At 28.6% G+C, this 26,221-nt stretch overlaps 1 protein-coding gene across 40 annotated transcripts in view; it reads right to left on the bottom strand.

Annotated features, from left to right (window-relative positions):
* Positions 1 to 26,221, bottom strand: part of LOC107436216 (ELAV-like protein 2) — a 61,312-nt gene that overhangs the window by 12,812 nt on the left and 22,279 nt on the right. For 16 of the 40 annotated variants that reach the window (XM_071183617.1, XM_071183615.1, XM_071183611.1 and 13 more), the window contains exons 2-3: positions 10,446 to 10,625; positions 2,945 to 3,051 (exon numbers count right to left, since the gene is read on the bottom strand). In XM_071183617.1, coding sequence (XP_071039718.1) covers positions 2,945 to 3,051; positions 10,446 to 10,617 — 279 coding nt within the window. In that variant the 5' untranslated portion in view covers positions 10,618 to 10,625. Of the gene's footprint in view, positions 1 to 2,944; positions 3,052 to 10,445; positions 10,626 to 16,645; positions 16,806 to 26,221 lie in introns of those variants that run through there. The other 24 variants (XM_071183595.1, XM_071183598.1, XM_071183618.1 and 21 more) reach the window with 5 other exon arrangements.

Genomic DNA, 26,221 nt, shown 5'->3' with positions numbered 1-26,221 from the left:
TTCCACCGCAGTCTGAATCATTTAAATCCATGATTCTTAATTTTTGTGCAAACTTACATCATACCAAATGAAGCAGTGATGACTTTCGAATAGTAAAAAGTTGTATTAAAAACGTCAGTTACTTTAGAAAAGACTTTTCTCTATTTTGACATGTTTAGCCTTTGTCGTAATCAGTTGGCTAGAATTTGACAAAGCTTAAAACAGCTATATATTAATGTTAGGAGCCTATGACAGTAATAAAAATAACATATTATATGCATAAAAAATTTATTTTATTTAACGAAGGAACCATCGAAAACTACCTCATAAATTTTTTCATAATTTCATAAATTTTCTCATAAATTCACCGAAAAAACAACATTCAATACATTCAGGATCATGGAAAATAACATGAATAATATAAACAAGGAAGTTAATGAATATAAATTAAACATAATACAAATAAAACGCACTGTAACAACTTGGAAATTAAAAATAGCTTAATTAAAGAATGTGCAGAGAAAAAATCTTATTCAGTGAGAAAAGTAAAAAAATATAACAGTTGAATAACCTTAAATCTAATGATCTGATTTTTGCAAATTAAAATCCAATCTTAATATTTTCTAAATATTTGAGCATAGTTTATGTATGGATAATTTGGACCAAATAGAATGGTCGGTAAAATAAAGATCCGCAAAATAAATTTTACTTTTAACCCATTTTTTGAGAGGCCCCATTTACCCATTATATTTAACCCATTTACATTTCAACCCATTTTAACTATTTGAGAGAACCCACATCATTTTGGATACAAATATAAATTTGCATATAATTCCTTTTCCAAATATCATTTATGTAAAAAAATTTAATTTTATAATGAAATTTCAATAAAAATAAAATATTGGAGAATGATCAATCAAAAAACAATTCTATTTGTAAAATATGCATATTTCACATTTTCTTAAAATTACATAATATAAAATGAAAATAAAACGTTAACAAGTCATAATTTTAAATTTCCACCTTTCCAGAACTTTCAACTGATTTTGCCCTCAGTTTGTATTTTATCATTTCTGCCTCTATTATTAATTATCTTCATATTCTTAAGTAAAAAATCGCATTTTCTGCAATTTTCTAACGCTTGGTGGTTAAACATTCTCTGACTCATATCTATTTTTTTTTTGTTGTCTTTATTTCATTTAACAGTGGTAACAGTGGTAACAGTCATTTAACAGTTCATTTAACAGTGGTTTTATTTCATTTAACAATATAAATTTTTCAAGACAAATGAGGACAGGAAAAACATTTTAACGACATTAAATGCTGTTAAGATAATAACAGTAATCATTATCCTTATTGACCTATTTCAGAACTATTAGTATATCCAAGTATACCGACTATTTTTCGAGTTAACATTAAATGAATGGTTTTATGAATTTTATGTTAGTTTAATGAATTATATTTCGTATGTCAAGCAATGTACGTTTTTATCTTAAATTGAAAAATATTAAAACATAAAAGATTGAAGCTTACTATTTTAATCGTAGTGTAATTTTAATTATTAAAAAAGATCTATAAGTTAAGTATTACATATCAGAAAATTTAAAAAAAAATTACTTTAATAAAATATAAATCGCGTCTAGCTAAAAGACATTTTACAATGCCATTTTACCATATTAAATATACTATTTTACAATAATAGTTCTCGACAGAACTTATTTCAATTCTAATTAAAATTCATAATTTAATCAATTATTTTTAAAATTCCGCTTTAAATCTACGATATTTTTTGTCAAGCTTTCTTCATAAAAACATATTTACATCTTTAAAGTTTTACTAAGTTTTTACATAAGAGAGTATAAAAAAAATTACGAAATCATCGCTAACTTTCACGAGTTTCTGCGGATATGTATGGATGTGCCAAAATTTAAAAAAAAAATCACATAAGGAACCAAAGCCAGTTGGTTTAAACCATGGTTTTTTCAAAAATACTAAAAAATATTCAAAATTCGCTTAAAATATTATCAATGTATATTATTTTACTTAATGTTGCATTATTTGTAAGCATTGTTGCGCTTAAAGATTCATTGTGATAAAATACATCTAAAAAAAATAGTTTATTCTTTACTTATTATTAAACCATTAGTACTAAAACATACCTTTTTTTTACCTTTTTTTATTTTTTAAGTATGTACGCAGCTGATTTGACGCTGTTAGGTCCTCTCATCAGTCTATTATTTTCAAATAATTTTTAATTGAAAAACTATAACCTTACATTTTTCATGAAAAAAAAAGACATGATCATTTTGTTAAGCGAATTAATAAAGACGTTGTAAATTGAATACTGCTAATGACATTAAGTAATGCTAAAGTATGACGTTTTCATATTTTCTGACAAAGAGGAAGTCTTTCTTTTTTGTATATTACTAATACAAAATATTTCATTAATTTTTTATTGCATACAAATTATATTAAATTTTTTTTGTACGTTAAGGTGAAGTGTAAAGCAATAAAAGGAAAAGCTCGAGTTCTTAAATATACTAATTAATTTGTTAAAACAATGGCAGAATTAATCAATTACGAAAAATTAGATATTTGAATCGACTGAAAAAGAAGAATAAAAGCATACTTTCGCTGAAATAACAAACCTTTTTTCCGACGGATGTTTATTCAGAGAAAAGTCTTTGAGGTTAATTTCTTAACTTAAACTAATGTCTGCACAAATTTATTAGCATATATGAGTTCAATCCGTCAACACATTAATATTGCACTTTAAAATCCAATAATTAGATCGAAAGTTATTCTGGTGATCAGCTTTCAATTTTGAGAGCAGCGCATATTATTTGGTAATCAAATGTTGCTTTTTTACACACTCGTATATTTTTCTGTGGTCCTACAAAGGTTAAAAAAAACGGCATCGTATTTCTTAAAGCAATCCAATCTTAAGAGAAAATATCAAACGTACCTTTATAGTCTTGTTCTGTAGCCGCAAGCCATTGAGAGTATTTATGGCTTTCTCAGCGTCTTCCGGCCGAACATAATTTACGAATCCGTATCCCAGGCTCTGACCTGCTAAAACGCATAATAAAGAAAAATTTATTGACTTTATCAATTTGTACATTTATGTAGTTACAGTAAAAACATTAAATGAATGCTTAAAAACGATTATCAAATTCACTTTTGTGTTAAATAAAATACAAGTACACAGAAAAAACATCTATTAAATTTGCAGGAAAAAAACTATCAGCTGGTGTGTCAGTATGAAACCGTTTATTTCACAGAAAAAAACTGTTATTTAAAAATGAAAGCTTGTGTTTTAGGCAGATAAGTCTTGTTATTTTACCAAACAAACTCTGTTATTTCAACCAACAAACTCGGTTATTTTGACCAACAAACTCTGTAATTTTAACAAAAAGAAATCTATAAAATAATACTGTGGTCATTGCGAGCAGAATTTATCTGACCATTCAACGCCGGGGTTAGAACCCGAGTTACCTCAAATGAAGGCGGGTATTTTGTCTTCTGAGTCATTGCAACTCTACTGTTTGGCTACGAAGAAAAATTGAAATCATATTTAAGTGCAAAAACGTTTGAAACTATATTGGCCTACTCTTATAAAAATATCTGGCAATTTAATTTACCACCTACAAATTATATCTGAAGACAAATAATACTCAGATAAAGTATCGATTCAACAAGAAAGACGAATCGCTTTTTTTTTATTAACACCGCAAAATAATTTCTGAAAAGTACAGAAGAAATCGTAAAGTAATTTAAAAAAAAAAAAAGATGAAGATGATATCTTACAGTAAGCAAAATTGGATGGGAAAAATTAGAATTTGAACTGTCAGTTTTAATCCGTTAATGATTAGGATGAAAAACAGAGAAAAAATGTTTTATGAAAAACAGTTTTATACCGACTAATATACGGAGAAGATCTATAAAAAAAAACTGGAATTTTTCGCATCGCGGGGCAAACGATTTATAATACAAACAATCTGTATTTATCTGTAAACAATTTTTTTCTGTAAGCAATTTTTTTATGTAAAAAAATATTATATATCATTTTTTTCTATAAAATGTACAGTTTTTTTTTTACTGTGTAAGTAAACTAAAAATCCACTTAAATAGCGAAAACATGAAATTTAAAACCTTATCTAAAATTAAAAGCAATGTCTGATGTTAGAATGCAATATACCTTTAAACTAGTTGAAGGCAATATACCTTTGTAATGTTAATTAATATCTTTTAACAAACCTAAAGAAAAAAACCATTAAACATAAATTTAAAAAACCTAAATAGTGATCTTTATTTGAACTTTCTAAGGTTACAACAAAACCAATGGTATAGATGGGTAATTTGCTGTTTTGGAGTAATTTAACGTATTTTTTTAAAATTTTAAGCAATACTGTTTTAAAAAGTTGTTCGCAATCATTGCCCTTAATTCATAAAACATTTTTTTCCACTACCCCCCCCCCCGATTGACACTCGTCATTCAGGTATTTGTAGGGTAGTAAGGACAGATTGTACAGGGAATGAAAGAACGCCTATGCCTAGTCCGAGATTCGAATTTAGCAACTTTCTTATGTAAGCGCAGCTCCTTGACCACTACAAAATCCAGAGGGGAAAAAATAAAATAAAAAGTCAATTCCAGTAGAAAATTAAATTAAAAAAGTACGCGGAATACAGGTCTCAAATTAATTGGGAAGAAAAAGATTCTAAGATGAAAAAAACGGTTGCGAAATTTATGGAATTACTCGTAAGGAAAGCGGAATGAAAAACATCAATTATATCATATTAGGCTTGATTGTTTGAAGGTATTTCTAGCGATCATCAATAAAATTTGTTTACCCCTACCTAAGTTTAGATTCGTTGGATTTTTTTCTCTTCGCTCATATATTTTTAAAACTGATGTGAGTCTATTTTTACTTAATTTTTTATGAAGATTGTATAAAATGTAACTCATATCTATATATAACTCACGTTCTACTATAACTCACGTTCATATTGAAAGTGGCCCTTGCTTGTGAAAAATCTTGAATATATTTGGCACCTTGTTGAATAAGAATTTTAAAACTTCTTGAAACGTAATTTGATATAAAAAAAACTTTTTTTAGCAAATGACAAAAACATACTAAAATCAACAATGTTCCCCCGATGTAGTGAAAGGGAATATGTCCGTCTCTATATTGTAAAAAAAATGCCCGTTTTGGAATAAAAAACATTTTTAGAGCAGTTTGGAACCAGGTTTGAAAAGATTTTTGGCGCAATTTTGTGCTAAATGCTTCTTTTAGAGCAAAAACTTGAAAATAAATAATTAAATTGTGCTAAATTGTTGAAATACTACACTGTTAGACTTTTCATTCTAATATTACGGTAAAATAACCGGCAGTAATCTATACATTCAATTAACAGCAAAGTGTACGGTAAAGAACGTTTTTTACTTTGATGGTTTTGAAACAGTTTACAACTAATATTATTAACAAACCATGAATACAAAACTATATTGGCTTTTAACCATTCACATCTAGCATGGTTTCAAAAGAGTAAGAAAGAAATTTAGCTGGACATTGTAGTTAGACTTTTCGTTTGGTAATGGGCATATTGGAAGTGGGTTGAGTTGTGTTTTATCGAATGAACCGTGGAATGTAGCGAATTAGTTTAACTGGTTGTTTTCAACTAAAGAGATGGGAAATACTACACTGTTTTGTGTTAAACAACTTTTTGGTTCTGCCATCGAGGCATTCTTGATTTAATCAGAAAAAACGGTACTTAATTTCCAACTATATAAAAGAAATGTCTACATTTATGTTTATGCTTACATTTTTTTTAAAAAATTAATACAAAAACCAAAACAAAATTACTCAGTATTCTTATAATTCACAAGTTTGCACAGTTTTCTTTCATATACAAAAACACTTTAAATTAATTATAACTAATGTCGATAAAAATGCTACAAATATAAGCCTTTAATTTTCGATATAAAATAAATAATAATTAATTTATTTTATATCGAAATTTATATCGATATTTTAAATCGTATTTTATTCAGATTTCAGAAAAATGATTATATTTTTCTAGGAATATAGATGTGTAAAACACATTACAAATATACCGATGTACTTTTCGATAAAAAAATAGAAATATTTCCATGTTATTAGCTGCTTTCTAAATTTGTTTTATTCAGATTTCACAAAAATAATAACATTTTGCTTTGAATATAAACTTTTAAAAAAACGCCATATTCTCATTCAATCTCACCCGTTGTATGCTAAAGAATCAGACAACAGAGCGTGCCGTAATCATCTGTATTTTTAAATTCCTAGTCAAATATACTCATATGACAATTAAGCATCAGGCAAATATGTAAGTGAACGGAAAACAAAAACGGCTATCTAGCAAATCACTATTATAGAAATTCATAAACTGTTAGATTGCTGGAAGGAACTGAGAAGAGTTGAATGGTTATAAAAAACACCTTCAAATAACGATGGAATCATAAAAATTTAACAATATGGTTTTTGTGCTCATATGTAAATAAGCCCACACATTTTAATGGATTAAATGAATAGTTTGAATAACTCTGGATTGCTGATCTATATCCGTAAAAACAAGAGGAAAAATACAATTAAAAAACTTAAATGCTAGTTTCTATTATACCCAGTAATATTGAACTGAAATTAATATTTTATTTTAATTTTACCTAGTGTTTGTAGCTGTTAATTGATTTTCATTGTTCTGAGATAAATGTACCTGAAATTTGTGTTTAAAAGTAGCTTCAAACAAGATAGACGTAGTTAAAACCCTTAGCATTTCTTAAACATGTAAAGAAGTAAGTTTCTTTTTTTAAATTATTTATAAATGTTTTGAAATTTCTTAAAATTTTGGAAGAATTCGAAATCTCTTACTTATCAATCTTTAAGTACAAATAGAATGGCTATTTATGTTCAGTCTTTGAGATATCTTAAGTGATGACTCACACAGCTACTGAACATCTGAATATTCAATTACTGTTTGTGAATAAGCAACCTTTCATGAAATATACATTACCGATTTGATGCTATTTTTCTAAAAAAGTTCCTTTCCATCAATAATTTTTAAAGGGGTGGGGAGAATTGAATTTAAGAAAAAGCTTTATGAATAAGCAATATTTCATGAAATATACATTACAGATTTAAAGCTATTTTTCTAAAAAATGCTCCTTTCTATAAAATTTTTAGGGGTTAGTCGAATTTAAGGAAAAGCTAGGCAAGATAATGAATTGTTTTTTTTAATTTCTATAAATTGAATATTTTTGTAACACTAAATAATCAATTTAATTAAAGGTATAATCAATTTGTAAAGGTATTTAATACTGTCTATCTTGAATTTCACTGCTTACAAAATGCAAATTTTTAACACAATATGGCCAGAAAAATATTTATCAATTTTAATAAGGCTTTTCTTTTCTTTTCTTTCTTTCTTTTTTTTTTCTTTTTTTTGGTAACTGATGAAAAAGAAAATTTGGTAAATATTTATTATCATTAATTTTTAAAATTCAAGAATGATAATAAATAAAATTTGAAAAAAATAGACTTATGAAAAATACTATAATACAGTCGAACCTCGCTAACTCGAACCTCGATTTCACGAATTTTTCGATATCTCGAAGGAGAAAAAATTCCCTTCAAATTTCTTATACACTCAATGTTAAAAAAACTTGATTTCACGAATTTTTTTCTTCTAATCCCTTTATAACTTGAATTTTTTTTCTCCATAAATAGTGTAGATTTTTCTTCTGATAATTAAAAACTATTCCAAAAAAAAAAAATTTAAAATAGAAAACCAATTCTCATAATGATAAACTTTTTTTAAAAATTGGACATAAATACGTCAGTGGCATGGAATGATGTGTCTTCCGCTACGATAATGAATGGCTTCAAGAAGTCTGGATTCATTAAAGATCACGAAAGTAGTCAAACAATCAATATCGTTAATTCTGCTGAAAACTACACCGAAAATGATTGGGACAGATTGACCAGACTCATGAAACTTGATGACATGGAATTTCATGACTTTGTAAACGTAGATGATGCAGTAACAGTGTATGGTCAGTGGGATGATAATGATATCATCGCTCAAACGAAAGCTTCTTGTGAACTATCAGAATAAGAGGATAAGGAAATTGAAGATTTACCACCCAATGTTACGAACAAACAAATACTTTCTGCAGTGGACACTGTAAGGAGATTTATTGAGAGGCAGCCAAATATGTCAGAGGAGACATTTAAAGCTATAGTCCACTTAGAAAGGGTTACAGACAAACTTCCTTACACATCTCTAAAGCAAACAACAATTGAATCTTTCTTTAAATGAAAGTGTAAAAAGTGTTTTTAGAATAAATATGGAATAGTAAATAAGGTATGTAAAGAGCATTTTTCTTTATTCTACCATCGATAACATGCTATTTTCGATAATTCGAATTTTCGGTATCTCGAATTTTTTCTCCTCTCCCTTCAAGTTCGAGATATCGAGGTTTGACTGTATAATAATTTGTCATATCGCCACCTTCAAAAGAAATAGCGCCATACAAAGCCAAACAAGGAAGATTAGTCCTTATACTACACTGAAGGAAAAGGTTTCCCTCTATCTCTTCACGAAGCGGATTTTATTCATTAGTCACGATATTTTTGGTATTTATCAAGTATCGGTATTCATCGACTGTTGGTGATCCTATTTATCGAATTTGCGATGTTTCGTGATATTATATATTTAATATCTTTATCACAACTATTAAAAACTATCGATATTTGACGTTATTTTGAAATATTGTCCAACTCTAGAAATGAACAAAATGTGTGTTACTTAATTTTTGACTGAGATTCCAAAAATATATATTAAAGGTGGCGATCACATAACACCTTATAAATATAATAACCGATTTCTAGATTGGCAGATGGTAATGGCTAAAAAGAAGAATATTAAAAAGCATTTTAAATTAAATGTACAAATAAAAAATATCCGTTGAATTATGAAATTTTAGAACAATTTTTAATTTTGTTAATTATGTGTCAAGGAAGTATCTGTTACGTTAAAGAAGTTTGAGACTTATATTCGATTTTATTTTCAATTTCCTTTATTTTCGATTTCATCATTTATAAATTTTATACTTGTTTATCACTTAATAAGCATGCGAAAATGTTTTAAAAATCTTCTATGATGGTTTTTAAATAAAGTGAAACAAATAGATGTTCCTCGTTTTGGATATAATTAAAAATATTCTGCTTGTTTTAATTTATTTTGAAAAAAAAATAGATTTAAAAGCGTTATCTGACTTTTTATTGATCTTTAAACGTTATTATTTGATAAAAGTGGGAAATTCTTAAAATGAAATTGGTTTTTTGAAAACTCAGGGACTTCTGTCCATTTTTACCAAAACTGACGATGTATGTTGTATTTTAAGAATTTGAGAAATTAATAACACTGAAGTTCGGTTCTCTCTGTGAGTTATAACTCAGTGAAGATGGGCTGTGATGGTGAAAAACGGTTCTTGTCCACGTGCAGGGGGAGATTGGCTCCTGTCCAAACTGTCCTGCGCCTGCGTTCATCTCGACTAAAGGTTGTATTGCATTATGCAATGGAAATTTATCTGCTTTTTGCATTCAAAAAGGGTTTATTTCCTAATTAGTCACTATGCACTAGTCACTTAGTCACTTAGCACTTAATTAGTCACTTAGTAAAACGATTTTTTATACCTCCTACTCTCACCACTGAAACTTAAGGGGAAATGCAAGCTTTTTTCCTTTGTAAAGCCTAAGATATTATCTGAAAAATAATATTAATGCTTACAGTAGAAGGAAATATTCTGTCAAAGAAAACTTTACGTCACTACTGTTTCTATAAATAATCCCAAACGTTAAAATGATCTGTTCCTAAAAAAAAATTTGGTAAAATTTGAGTCGCGAGGATTTTATGAAAGACTTTATATTTTGAATGTATAATACGCAAAAGAAAACCGTAAATCGTGAATAACGAAGCATAAAGTTAAGAAAAGCAACTTTAAGGACGTTTTAAAAACGAAAATAGAAAATAAGCACCTTTAAGTACATTTTAAAAACGCTACGCACTCTGTAAACTGAATCATAATATTGAGCGAATCCTAAATAGCTGAGAAAAGTTCCGATGTCGTTAACCGGATAATTTCACAGCAATGTTGTGAGAAGTGTAAGTTATACTTATAACCTTGTCTCTGATGAACTTTTGATACAGTGATTAAATACGGGTTAAAATATTTTAATTCTAAAATTCGAAGTTGGTCTATTTCTGCACATATTTAATAATGTTATTAGATGTGTATATCCTTCTCGCTATGTTGCTGGTAAACACACAAAAAAAAAACACTTTTTTAAATACGGATTGCTTAATGAAAATCAAAGCGCATTTCTGCAGATATTTTATAGCAAAGTTATTAGATGTGTATGTCCTACCTGTAACCTTGTCCCTGATGAGTTTACAGGATTCAACCTCTCCAATAGAGGAGAAGAGAGACCTGATTTCCTCTTGGGTCATAGTCTGTGGCAGGTAGTTAACAATTAGGTTCGTCTTGGAATCTTCACATCCACCGTTCTGCTGACCGCCGCCTCCCTCCATACCGTTCATGAGGCCGGCTGAAATAGAAAAAACATGGCTCGTTAAAAAAAGGACTTGAAGACAAATAACAAACTTTAACATACTTTTAAAAGCAACTCGTCTTTCCTGTCTGACTGAACCCCTGTCTTAATATCGCTAATAATCGCGAAGGCTCAAGCATGCCTGGAAATATCAAGCTGCGCATGGAAATATATTCCACAGATTTTCCTTCGTAATTTCCCCCACCATTCATTTTTTTGCTGGCAACTGTGCATTTTCTTGTTTTTCAACTCTTCTAAGTTTTCAATCTTCACGTCATATTAAATAACGTCTACCCCAATATATTTTCACCAGTTTCCGATTTACGCCTGCGAGACGTAAACGAAATTCATAAAAACAAAACAAATAATAATAAAATTGAACAAATATGGCAAAAATATTCTAAGTACTACATTTCTATGCTTATTTCTGGACTTATTCTAAATCTGACATTTCAGCGAACAGTTGAGTCCCTGTATCTAACGGCCTAGTTTGGCCCTTACTTGTAATCGGACCTTAGTTGCAAAGTTATGCGTCCTCATACGGAGAAAATATACATTTAAAATTACCAAACTTCATAATAAAAAAGTAAAAATAAAACATAATTCTGGTTAATGAAACCAAAATATACGGTATTTAAATCATTCTTTTAGTAATTTTTCAGTTCACATGTTTCACCGGAATTTCTAGTTTTCAAAATTCTAGTCTTTATTACCACACATTTAGTAAAAAAAATACAAAATTGACAAGTAAATTTAACCGAATAAATGGTTCTTATGCTGTTCTCTAAATTATCATGATAAAATTTCTAAATTATACCAGATTTACCAATATTCATTACGCATTATAAAACTATTATTTATTGCATTTTACTAAACTCGTTACCAAAGCACTTCAGTAAAAAGCACCGAGCTTTTGTGTGCTTCCATATTCCATAGAGAGAGAAACACAGAAAACTTTTACCATATTCTGGCAGTTATTTTCTGGTAGATGTTTGGGTAACCGACTCCAATATCTTTCTCGTTCAGGCAATTAAGTTTCTGAATGCTATTTTTAAATTAACTTATAGTTTGAGATATGTTTCAGTGAAATTTATTTCAATTAATAAATTATCTAAAAATATTTTAATGATTGTACAAATTCACGCAAGAAGTAATTATAATCAAAAACACGTATTTCTTTTATGTATTGATAAAAAAAGCCGCGAATTTCTTATTGGTTTATGCATAAGTGGCTGTGTATAGAATGCATTATCGGATAAATGTCAGCCATGTTTTTGAACTGGCTAACTGAAGTCGAAGATTCCAATGACCGAGGCTAAATTTCGTTGAAACAGTCTCGATTTTATCCTACAAAGCGCATGTGGTTGTATGCTTATTTGTATAAACCTTTAACTTAAAGTAATAAAAAAAAGAAAATCTTATGGTTTTAAAACGCTTTATCTGGGCACCAAATTTTAGTCACCAAAACTTGAAATTACACAACGTTGCTTAAAATATTGCTCAAAAAGAAAACTCGTTCTCTTTTGTTGTGATCCATTTTTAATAATCCTGAACTGTTAGCAGTCATTTCATTTCATTCGTCATTTAATTGCGCAAATTCGTCATTTTATTGCAGCAGTCATTTAATTGCGCAAATTCGAATCTTACGCATCAATATATTTGGATTTAATTCTATTTCCTTCGCTTTCAATTGTAAAAAAAATTAACGTTGAAGAACTTAGAGCTTTGAAATCTGCTTACTAGTGTAAAATAGTATTGATCAAAAGTCATTGCAAATTAAACTATTTGAATTCTGATACATAAAAGCATTCAGTTTAATGGGTTGTAGAGCAGTGGTTAAGGATTAAATGAAAATAATAAAGTCTTCTGTTTTTCTCACTTAATCGTCTGGTTCTGCCTAACCAAAGGAGCTTCAAGAGATGCTTGTAAAGAAATACTTTGAGATGTCTACGGGATATTTTAGGAGGGAATCCGCAATTCGGGGATTTTTTTTATTTAAATATTTTTTTTAAATATTTTTAGACATTTTGAGAAAAGTAAAAGACATTCCTATTACATGCGATTTATTTCAATTTACCTTTCTATTAGTTAGGTCAGTTGGCAGCTTTACAGTGACAGCTCAAAGTTCTGAAGTTTATAAATGTGTTTTTAACAAAGGTTTGAATATTATTAAGTAATAAATCAAAGTTGTGAATATTTTTTATTAAGAATTGTTTTCTAAAACAGTCATTATTGTTTTGTTTCTTTACATTTTTCTATTACGTGTCAATTTGAATGTTTTTATTTCAATAACTTATTATTGCCAAAAAAATTTAAATTTTTTAAAGAGGGATAAATTTCAATTGATTTAAATTCTTAAAATTCACTTCAACACATTTTAAATAGGTTTAACTTAATAAAGAGTGAATCGAGCATAGTTTGCAGAGCAAGCCATATAAGATTGCTTAGCAATCTTCGGGGATTGGGGAGTGTCAGCGAAAAGGAGGGGGGGTCTAGTTTATTTAGTTTAGTCTGCTAGTTTTTGTTTAGTAGCTGCTCTGCTAATTTTTACTTAAAAAGTAATAACTCCTAGCCTTCAATTTCAGATTTGGGTTGGAAACTATATATTGCATATATCAGAGGTGGCCAACCTGCGGCTCGTGAGCCACATGCGGCTCTTTGAAAAAAAATTTGTGGATCTCGATAAATGTACCCGAGTTCCCCTTTAATTCTTGTACTATTATATTTTTAAAAATTATTATCGTTCCGTATGTGTTTCAAAATGTCTTTTAAATTACTGAGAACAAATATGAAAGACTAAGAGCAACGTTGTTCAATTCAAGGTGAGTTTTCCATTTCCAATATAATTATGACACAAAAAGCAGCTGGAGAATTAGAATTAATAGAGATGCAAGAAGATCAAGCTCTACAATTAAAATAAGTCGACGTCTATTACTGAATTTTGGAAATTTGTAGCAGAATCGAAGTATCCTGAATTAAAAAAGGCTGATTGTAGAATTATTTCAATATTCGGAACAACGTACATATGTGAATCATTTTATTCCACTTTAAAATTCGTGAAATTTAAAAACCGATCAGTATTAACTAACTATCATCTTAAAGAATTACTGAGAAGTGCTGACACCAATCATTCACCAAATTTTAAAGAATTATCAAGAGAAGTAAAATAAATATGTTTAATTTTTAATATTTAAATTCAATGCACATATTTTGTACTTTTACTTATATGTTCTCAATAAATATAATTTATGGATAGAAAAATTTTTTAATACCTTTTTTCATACCTTTTAAATACGTATTTATTTGCGGCTCGCGAAAAACTTCAAATTTTGAAAAATGGCTCGACTATCAAGGAGCTTGGCCACCCCTGGCATATATTGTGTCAGAAAAGCGCGAATTTGAAATAGGTCATGGAAAGTTTCGGAAAAGGTAGACATTCCTTTCTACCATAAGAAAATAAAACGATATAAATGTATTTTCACTGCAACAATTTAACTAAGAGTAGTTTATGTATTATGAAAAACACACAAACTACTCTTTGCTCAATGAGAACTGCCATCTACCATTAAAAAAAATATATTAGTCGGAACCGTATTCATTGTATCCTTTCTGTTAAGTTGCCATGGTTACATAGGTGTCATGAAGACGCCAGTTATTTTGGGTCACGCAGTATTACTATTCAATATTTTGGCGGGTAAAGAAAAGAACAAAAGTGTTCCAATATTAATCTTCGACAGGAATCTCGTATCTAACGCCTATACATCCCCCACCCCCCAATGAATAGGTGTGTTTTGTTTTATAGCTGAATGACAACTTAGCATAGCCTGACGACAAGACTTGATAAATGTGTTTCATTCAAGATGTTTTGTTAACCTACAAAAGGTGTTAAAAATTACAGATTGATTTAAATAAGTTAAACGTTTTATGTCGTCAATGATGCTCAGTTTTTAATTATACAAATACATTGATGAATTATGATTAAAAATATATAAAAGTGATTAACAATTTTTAATACATATTTTAAGGAAAATTATAAGAAATAACTAGTAAATTTGAGCAAAAGGAATCAGTGGTGACAAAAAGAATCAGTTTTGAGAGGGGTTAGTCAAGGAAGTATTAACAGTTCTAAAATGTAATATTTCTTATTTTCAAATAGCTTCTTAGATAGATAGTTCTTCTAAGACAGATAGACTAGAGGTGTATTTTTTCCTTAAGAAAAATTGTTTTTTACTTTGTAATTATTTTTTGGAGGAACTGACATAAAAAAGAGCAATAACAGTTTCACGAGTTGCGTTAGAACAAGAGGCTCGTAAATATTTTAAATCATAATCAACCAACTTTTATCTTTGAGTTTATCATGTTTACTGTTACGATGTTTACAGTTGCAATGTAACAATGTTTACTGTTGCAATGAAGCAATGAATACTGTTGGAATGCAACACTGTTTACTGTTCCAATGTTTACTGCTATCTATATAAACGTAAGCAAAATAATTGATTCCACTCGCGGCATAGGAAAACAAATTATTGAAACTACCAAGTTACAAAATTTAAGAATCACTAGCTTTTGAGAGGACAAAAATATTTAGCGATTAATCTATGCGTGATTTAGCGGGGTGTGCTTTAAAAAAGAACTCATAAATATTTTCAACAATAATATGTTCGTAATAATATGTTCAATATTGTTTACTTTGAGCCACATGAACAGTGCAAAATAATTAATTCCAGCAGTGGTTTAGTAAAAGAAAATGCTGAAACAACCAAGTCACTAAACTTATAAGTCACTTGCATTCAGGGAGACAGTAAATAATGGATTCATAATTCATAAGCACGTGATTTAACGAGGAGCGTTATAAAATGTGCTCAACAAAAAAAAAGACAATACGCAAACGTAACAAAATAATTAACATAATAAAATTAATGTAACAAATCCACGCAAACGGTTAAAAAAATAATTAATCTTAGCAGTAGCTTAGGAAAATATTTTGTACAAATTACCATGTTATTAAGTGAAAAAGATCGGAAAACAATGTCTTACTCAATTTCCATAAACATATATGCGGCTCTAAACAGCGGGATAATCGTAATGCTTCTACAGAAAAAAAAACTTTTACTTACACATTTATGTAACCATTATTATTGAAAGAAATGTGATATAACTAAAATTGCCACTGATCGTTCAGTCAGACGCAAACGTAAAAAAAAATAATTAATTTTAGCAGTAGCTTAGAAAAATATTTTGTTCAAATTACCATGTTATTAAATTAAAAAGATTGGGAAATAATGCCTCACTCGATTTCCATAAACAATAATTGTTGTAGATATATGCGGATCTAAACAGTGGTATAATCGTAATGCTTCTACAGAAAAAAAAACTGCTACTTACACATTTATGTAAATATTATTATTGAATGAAATGTGATATAACTAAAATTTCCAGAGATCGTTTAGTTAGTAAGCACTGTCCCAATTTTTCCTTAAATAAATCATCTGTTGAATTTTTATTTTATTTTGGGGGACATAACTAATCAGGGGTCTGTCCAGGTCAAATTTACTACCATTTAGCAGTACCTTCACAAATTCAACTTTAGGAAAAACGGTAGTTTCACAAAATACTTTTTCTTAAAATTTTATTTTTGTATCCCGTAAGAAACGATATATCCATATTTTTACCATATTTTTGTGTTGATTTCTTAATATAATTCTTAATTTTCACAAATTACGTCTAAATTTTCACAAAATAGTTACCTCTCAGAAAACCTAGACAGACCCCTGCTAATAAAATAGATGATGGATCCGAATACGCGATTTAAAGATGCGTACTATAACGAGCAGTTACTGATTGTTATAAATACTAATAGAACTGTTAAGTTTATTTTTACCTACGTAAATGTGTACCTGGCTTTGATTTAGAAATTACAAACGAGTCACTAAGTAAGAAAAAAATTTAAACAATGATCGATTGAATTTTTAGACAGTTGTCATTATATTTCCAACAAAAAAAAATATATTACTTACACATCTGCTTAAAAATGTCATTCGGCGTTCGTTGACTCATATAGTCTCTTTCAACAGAATCGACTGAATGATACAAACTATTCGTCGTCAACCTCATGACTATCGATTATTGAAAAAACCTTTAACATGTCACCCTACTAATCATTCCGAAACTAAATAAGAAACGTACATGAGTCATTAGATATTTCCACGTCGGGCAAAACAGTAAGGGAAAAACCTATTCCGAAAACAGGCAGATTGAGAGAAAGAAAAAAAACCGATCGTCCAGAAAGAATGTTATTCAATTCTAAATGTGTATTTTATTTTTTATTTATTTATTTATGTATTTTTAAGCTTAATCCGTTTTAAAGAACACGTCATACTGATCGTATTACAATAAAAAATATATATAATAAATAACTAACTCCTTCATAGTTATAATAAATGTCATCGTTATAAGAGAACAAAAATGAAAGTATAATTACTTGTCCTGTTCGTTTTAGTGTAAGAAAATATATCACAAAACTCTTTTTAACTATTGATTATTATTTTGATAAAGAATATAAAAATATTCATAAATATGTGAACATGGTAAAAAGAAAATATATGTAGCCAAAGATCAAGAACTTGTTTTAAAACAACTTGTTAATTAAGTGGGGTTTTAAAACAAAGTTATTAATTATTTTTATTATTCAAAGTTATTAATTATTTATTTAGTTATTAATTATTTTTTTGCATGTTATGCAAAAAAATATTTAATAACTAAATATTTTTATTAGTGTATGTATGTAAAAGTTAGTTTACTTCCCTGATTGTATGTAAAAAATTTCGTAATTAAGAATTATTTACATTAATGTCCTAATTTAGCTGTATACAATTTTTAACATTAATATGAATTTTTTGTTCGAAAATACAAAAATTATTTATTTTATTTATTAAATCAATGCGAATTTTATTACAAATGAGCTGGAGGTTGACAAGGCAATATGTTTTTTCAATTAAAAATTATTTTAGATTAAGAAAATGATGAAAAGAAACGAAAAAGAAAAATTGACTTAATAAATATAAACATATAAAATAGTATAGGTATGATTTAGTTCTAACGGTTTGAAAAGTAAAGAATAAATTACTTTTTAATTATTTATTTTAACATAATGGAGCTTTAAGTTTAACAATATTCTTATTGATGTATTGTAGCTTCAAATAGATAAGGTAAAAATACTTTTAAAATGTTTTTAGTGAATTTATTTCCTTTCTTAAGCAGATTTTTTTTAAATATAATAGGAAATGTACTTTGAAAAATGCAAAAATATACAGTGCTCAAATCAAAAAATGGACCACCCTGAATAACTTTTGATCTAATGATCGGATCTTAACGTTTAAGGACTCAATCTTAATGGTTCAAAGGGGCGACTTCAAATATGCTAATTCATTTGCACAGATGATATTTTAACTTACGAACTCAGACACAAAAACAAACTCTTTCTGAATAAACATACCTTTTTTCGACAGATTCGAATTTTTGACCCCCAAAATGTAGGGGGTAGCCTCAATCTGGGAAATATGGTCCCAATAGTTAGGTCAGGAGATCGGTCCAAAGTTTGAACTCCTTAAGGTTAATTTTACTTTTTGCGTCTTTCGCCATACCTCGAAAACAATTTAGACGAATTTTAAAAAAAATTGCAGTTTTTTTCTTACAACATTTCAAAGAATATAATTTTACCTGACCAAGTACAAAGTTTAAGCGATCGAAATCTGTGGAAATCAGTTCCAAAAAAATTTTCAAAACTCGATTTCTCAGGCTGAATCGACCGAATTTGCTCAAATTTTGTATTTTGCATGATGTAAAAATATTTATACTTCACAATTCAAAATTTTTTCGACTAATATTAAGTAAAATAATGAAAAATAATAAATAAATACTATAAGTTCTTTTTTGCGTGGAATATCTCTTTGGATAAAGAATTAAATAATTTTGTGAAATTTTTTTTTTCAATTAGCTTGAAAAGTTCTAGAGATATAACGAAATACGCATAAAGTAAAATTAACACAAAGGAGTCCAAACTTTGAACAGCTCTCCTGACCAAATTATTGGGACCATATTTCCCAGATTGCGGCTACCCACTATATTTTAAGAGTCAGAAATCCGAATCCGTCGGAAAGAAACGCATGTTTATTCAGAGCATTTTTCAGGGTGGTCGGTTTGTTAATTTGCTCATTGTGCATAAAAATACAGCATACATACAATACAATTTTATTTATAGCGGTAATGAAAAATAGTTATAAATTAAACTGAAAAAATAAAATTTAGAAAACGTTTCATTCCTTATATTTTTATTTATCGATTAAATGCACGTTTCATTCCTTATATTTTTATTTATCAATTAAATGCACGTTTCATTCCTTATATTCCTTATTTACACTTTTAACTGCAGCAAACATAATGCATTTAACAAGTAGATTAAAAGAAACTTTGAGAAACTTTTTAAATAATTATATGGTTGGTTGGTTCTAATGCCACTTGATACACGGGTAAGCCTGCTTGGTAAAACCGAGCAAATTTAAGGCAGAGTGTGCGTTTCTTGTTTTTCATTAGCGCCATCTATGGCCAAGAATACGATTTCTGCCACACCAAACGTCACAAACGTTTTATAGGGCAGACCCATTCATACATCCATTCATTCATCCACAGATCGTAATTTTGACCTGAATCAGAGAACGATCGATCTCCAATCTGGTACCCCCAGAGGTAGAAATAATTATATTATTTAACTAATTTTAAAAACTACAGAACATGACACGTCCATTTTATTTAAAGCATTTTTAAAAAACATTATGAGTAATTACATCACATATTATGACTCACATCATTAACATCAAGGAAAGCAAGTTTCTTCCACGATAAAAAAAAATCACCCCAGAAGAAATAAGTTTATTCCAACCCTGATGCAAAACTCTTTTTCCAAAAGAAATATCAAATATTTAAACAGTTTTTTAAATACTGTATAATTGTATTCTAGTTTAAATAATAGCATTAATTTTCGAGCATTTTAAGCTATTATTTTTAAATTAGAACTGAAAATCTTTTCAAAATATTTGGAATTCTGGATTTTTTTTTATGAATCTCTTAAAATATTAAAATAACTAGTTTTTTTCTATCTTAAACATCTTTTCTATATTAAAACAGCATAATCAAATTTTATTAACACCAGTAAATTAGCAAATCACATTCTAAAAATAGATATTACTAAAAACATCCTATTAAATTCTTAATTACAAATAGCATGCTAATTTTTATAATCAAATAATGTTATGTATGAATTCTCAAACCGACTCTTGAATATATTATGATATATAGGTTTTAAAATTCACCATAAAACTAATAAATAACTATAGTGTAATAACTTTTTTTTAAAAAATTAATGTGCATCTCGTCTGTGATCTCTGAAAGAGATCGACAACCTCATGTTGCAGTCAGAATGCACTAAAGGCGATGCTATCAATGATTTTATTTTAAGAGTTGAAAGTTATTTTAGTCATCGCATCATTTAAAGCTATCTAATTTTTACGATATAAAATTAAAATGTAAATTTAAGAGACATTCTTAATTTTTGTAAATCAGTTCTATTATTTATAATTGGTAAATTTGTTTTCACACATAATTATAACAGAAGGGACAATTTTTATTGTCGCAATATTTTATTCATCGATCTGCTTTTCATGACGCTAATGCAAGTGACATTTCAGCACTAAGAAAATGACACTAACTAAAATCAAAATCATTTGCGAAAAATTATGTAGCTCACTTTTTCTGTCTTGAATAATCTTTTAGTTTTCGTCATTTGTTTAAAGTTTCCCGGCATACTTTGAATCAATGAAAAGCACTTTTTTTGTCAAAAAACAAAGTAACTTTATTTTTTCGAAATTGATCTATGGTCGAATATGATCCTATGTTTTACAAATAAAAACGGATCGCCATATATGCCAATTAGTTCAGAAACAGCGAATTATTAAGTAATAAAATTATCCCCAAAAATTTGGATAGCAATTTTTCTAAAACTTGATAATTTCACACTTTTGATAATCTACCGCAAATTTATACCACAGATATTGTCACTTCTCATAATTTTTTTCACACAAATAGATTATTTATCAATGAATTACATATGATTCAGTTCAAATCACCTACACAGATTATATATATTAAAAAAATCAAGAAATTCCACAAGAAGAAATGGCAAGGTTTTAAATCCCGAATCCTTGGAAATGCAATAGGATATATAACCCAATGATTCGGTCATCCTTGCTCATTCTTAATTATGGGGTCACTTGAAGAGCAGAGTGGCAGACTATGCCTTAGACCTGCGGTTCCTAAATGGTCTTCAGGATGGCAGGGGTTTCAAAAGTTTGAACCATCAGTTATGATTTTCTAAACTTGGTATTAAAATAAATTTCTCTAAGTATGAAATTATTTAATTAAAATACTTGTAAATAAAGAAAATTCGAGCAATGTTTCTTTCTTATAACAATATAAATGACTGAATTATGAAAAAAGATATGAAAAATTGCATCAGAATTTCGCATCAAATAAAAATAATCAAATTCACCAATGAAGAAGTACATTATGTTTCTCTAACAACCATTTTCTAAGTTTATTTATGCCCGTTTTCGCTTTTATTTTGGATTAAACCGTATTTCACCTCATTCAATTTCAGTTTATGCATACACTAAAACCAAACTAAGGACTAAACTAGATGCCAATTTCCTCCTTCATTCTAAATATTTTCAAAATAATTAATAAAATTTTGATCAGAACATATTTTTTAAAATAATTAATTGCATTTCGTTAATTAATATGTTCCACAATCGCGAATGAAATTTATTCATCAAGTCTCGGGGTTCCGCAGAAAGAAGGTAAACCATTTAGGGTTCCACAGTAGAAACAAATTGGGAACCGCTACCTTAAGACTGCTCCTGAAACGAAATTTTCTCTATAATTATCTGATTAAAAACTTGATTAACACGCAGCTAATCAAACCATTTGTTTTGTTTAGTGATAAGGTTGCTTCAACTGACTCCAGATAAATTGAAGAGGATAATTTCAAATCTGAAGGCAGTTAGTTTTCTTCTCTTCTATCGGCTCAAATATTAAGAATCATTTCTATCAAAATTGCTCGCTTGTTTCTGATTTCGAGTATTTATTCGGTATTGCATCTTGTTTTCATCATAAATTGAACTCTTCCCGATTTGTGCTGAGCATGCCATTGCGTCAATGAGGAGTTAATTCAAGGAGTCATTCTATTTCAGGGGTGATTCCAGACTTTTTGTGACTGGTTTACTTTTGCAAAATTTGAAAAAATCTACTTATAATTTTGTAAATGATTTTATGTCCAAAAGCACGAAAACCATTTCTTTTACGGAATTTTAGTTTTAAAATTATGAATTAAAGACGTAATTGATTCTGTTTTTCAGAAAAAAAGTTTTGTGGAGTGTCCATTACTGGACCTGAATTTCTCCTAAAATGACCCCACCATAGTTTTTCCGCACTAACTTCACTACACTGTGCTAGTGTAGTTCATTTATGTGGCTAGAATGGACAAACTTAATAGCTTATCAAGTAATCATTTATTACAACTCGGAAAAGCATAGTTTTTAGCTAAATTATAATTAATGTCAATCTAAGCATTAAAGAATAAATATTAACATATTTTAAATTTAAAAAAAAACTAGTTTGTAATGGGGCATTTCACTCTACTACGAAAGACATTTTGAACTGAAATCAATTCATTTTAAAACCATTCTGGAATTTGATTTACTAGAAATAATTTTTTTCTTTTTTTTTTCATTTATTTATTTTTTTAATCAAAAAATTGACGAGTCAACTGTATATGTGATTTGAGATGCAATCCTTATAATTCTAACAATTAAAACTAGCGTTTTAATTTGATAACTATTTCTTCCAGTGAAATTTAAGAAATTTCTTTCTTTTTTCCGGAAAAACAAAAAATTCATGATTAAAAGAACTAAATTTTGCTTAAGCATCATTAGTGTTGTCAAAAAGTTCAATTTTAATTTTCTTATCCACTTTGACCTAAAACAACACACACTGCTTTTGTTACGAATTTTGTAGTTTAGACACGTTTTAGAAAGCTTATTTCTGTTGCGCAGAAACAATTTAAAGTTAAGTCAATTTTAATAACCAGTTTTAACTTGATGATGAACTGGTCCGAGTAGACAACACACAAAGTGCATACACTGTGAAGATTTCCGGATCAAATTACGGTAAAAACAGCCGGCACCTTAGGTGCATATATTTGATCATGAGATTCATTTTTACCATAAAATATTATGCCGTAATTTTTACAGTAATAGTCATTTCATTCAGAGTGATTCAGTGATTTTACTGTAATTATTACTGTAAAAATTACGTTATATCAGATTTTTTGTTTATTTACAGGTTCCTGTAAAAAGTACCAGCACCTTTGAATGTCGATACTTTTTACAGGGATTTGATCCGGAAATTCTTGCAATGTGGCTTAGCGATATTTCCCTCTATGGAGCTATGAAAATAACTCGAAAAAGATAAGACGGGACCAATCGCTGATGTTCTGTATTAGTTAAATGCATGACTATACATATAATAAAAACTTTATCTTCTTCCAAAAATAAAAATAAACAGCACTTTTTCTACAGAATGGAAGTAGTTTTGAAGTTATCCTACTATCAACTGTAGATTTTCTGTAGTTCAATCTCAACTGCAAAAATACTTCAGTTATTTAATTGTATACCTTACAAATCAAATTTTTTTTACCATTATTAAATAAAATAATAAATACTTAATAAGTGTTATTTTTCGCGTGGAATTATCTTTGGACAAACGAATTTTATAATTGTGTGCAAAACTTTTATCAATTCGTTTGAAAAATTTTGTAGATATAGCGAAATACACAAAATGTAAAATTAACTTTAAAGGGTCAAAACTTTGGACCATTCTCCCGACCAAACTATTGGAACCATATTTCCTAGATTGCGGCTACCCCCTATATTTCAGGGATCTGAAAAATCCATCGAAAAACGAGTATGTTTATTCAAAAAAAGTACGTTTTTGCGTCTGATTGTTGCCAATCTATAATATCTCACGGAGGAAATTTGACCAATAAATAAAAGAGTTATTCAAGATGTTCGCACTACACCCTTCTCTCTTATATCTGTATGAAATGCTCAATATCAGTACAGAATATATTCAAAACTAGTTTACAAATTCGTGAGACCTGCCATCTAAGACACTTGATCATCTAAGAAAACAATATATTTCATGTAAGCTAAACAACCCCCCCCCCCCAAAAAAAAAGAAAGACTTGTTTCCATATTCCGAAAAACCTCAATATATACAAAAATCATTTAAAACTACTCGTAGACTACTAATGTGCTGGCCTGTTTAATTTAACTAAGTGCTTTGTTTTTAAAAACTCTATTAATCAATAAGCAATTACTATTATTACTGTATTCTTAATCGCTTTTTTCTCTCCAGAATATTAGTCGAGACAATATAATTTTACAATACTTAACTTAATATAAAAATAAGAAAATAAGAAATATTTAACTTAAAATTTGTGTGGAATACTTCTAGGTGACGCATATCACATAAAAGGCAGCAAAATAGTTTTACAGCTAATTAGAATTTTGTAATCATAAATACACTTTTTAGGAAAAAACTAGGAAAAAAACTGCTACTGTTTGAATTCTGAATGAAACTGAATTAATGAACATAGAAAAATCATTACTGAAACGATCTGCCAAAAGCAAATGTACTAAATATGCACTCAAAAAATTATTTATACCCATTGATTTTAGTTAATAGATCAGAAGGTAGCATGCCCTTTAAAACTCTACAATATCGGAAGTAAATTAGCTTATTGAAGTCATAATAACTTATCTGAATGAAACGAGTTATCTAAATGTTGCAGTTAAAAGTTTATATTAAATATCTTCAAAAGAATAATGGAATTCCATATAAACTTATGCCTCCTTATGAGTTTGTTATAATAAAGGATATTTTTTTCATAATTATATTAGGAATGTTTAACGTTCCATGTTTTATTTCATTCATTGTTAAAATTTTACTGCTTTCATAAAGATACGTATGGCTAACATATCTATAATATTTGCCCTATTTAATTAGTATGAGGTAGACCTCGTCCTCTACAGGTTTTCATTATTTTCGGAGTAGGTGGCCCACCACTCTGATTTGGTAAAACTTCAACTGGTCTTCAAAATGAAAAGTAATGGTTTTGCAATTGGCAACCATCTTTCGCTAATTTTGTGAGAATGGCATGTCACAAAAACATTAAGTTAAAATGGCAACTCAAAAGTAAATTTTTCAAAGACCCCTCAAATTTTATCCCTTTTTTCTTATATTTTAATTAAAATTAAATATTTCATTTAAGCTGTGCTGATTTGCGAAAATTAGATTCATATTCTAAAAGTTAAGTATATAAAATTATCTCTACAAGATTTATCCCTTTGCGTCATGTGTTTTTAAATTTTTATTATTTTTGTCATAAAACATACTTAATTGAGAAACAAATATAGCTAGGACTGATTCATAACAATTTAAATTAAAGGTTTCAAAGATACAAATTGATAAAAGTAGATACTAGTTATTTTACAAAAGAAGAAAATTGGCGAGATTGAAATTTTGAGGAGCAATTACAGAATCTTTAAAATAACATGATGGTATTTTCCAATTTTTAATATGAATTATCATTTCGTATGTGAACACTTAGAGGAGATAATGTTATTATTCTACGCTAGTTCTACAAATTTAGAGAAAAAATTGTGGTTTTCGCAGAGTTCCTAACATTGAAGTGAAAACTTTCTATTAGTACTTCGTGGCATCAACATCAGTCACATCTTCCCCCAACCTTTGTTTCTCTTATTTTGACAGAGGGTGCGAACACAAACTAACTTGATGAAAAATGATACTTGATGTCTCTCAATCATATTGCGAGACATGACGAGTGAAGAATGACTGACATTATTTATCTTCTTAATGGAAAAGCATCGTATGGATTAACTTGGTGTAATGCAATATGTGCGTCACAGCATCCATTCCAGTTCTCCGTCTAGACGCTTAATGGATTAAGCAAATATGGAATGCCAATGCAGGCTGGTTAAAATCCAATTCCGAAATGCATAAGTCGTTCCTACTTTTTCCTTCAGAGGAATTCTCTTGAAAAACTATACATAATATATTTATAATCTTTTTAAGTTATAGTCTGGCTTAATACTCGAGTACTAGCTAGTAGTTAGGTAAAATCCCATCCATCCATCAGGAATGTTGGTGCAAATTTTGTCGTATTGGCACCAAATCGTTTCATATCGTAACCAGAGCATATTTAAAGTGGAATTAAAACAAAAAATAATTTAAATAAAAGTTTAAGTTAACGTTTCAAAAACATGCGATCAAAAAAATTTGTGTCACAGTTTATTCGCAGAAATTACTAAATTTAAAAGCACTTTGAATTCATTATATTTTAACTACAACTGTAAAAAGCTGGTTTATCAAAGTAACTACCATGTATGTAGTTTTTTTTA

This window comes from Parasteatoda tepidariorum, chromosome 7 (genome assembly GCF_043381705.1).
Source record: "Parasteatoda tepidariorum isolate YZ-2023 chromosome 7, CAS_Ptep_4.0, whole genome shotgun sequence".
In the NCBI taxonomy this organism is placed as follows: Eukaryota; Metazoa; Arthropoda; class Arachnida; order Araneae; family Theridiidae; genus Parasteatoda; species Parasteatoda tepidariorum.
The sequence above is the reverse complement of the archived record's forward strand: the minus strand, read 5'-3'. Positions and strand labels throughout refer to the sequence as shown.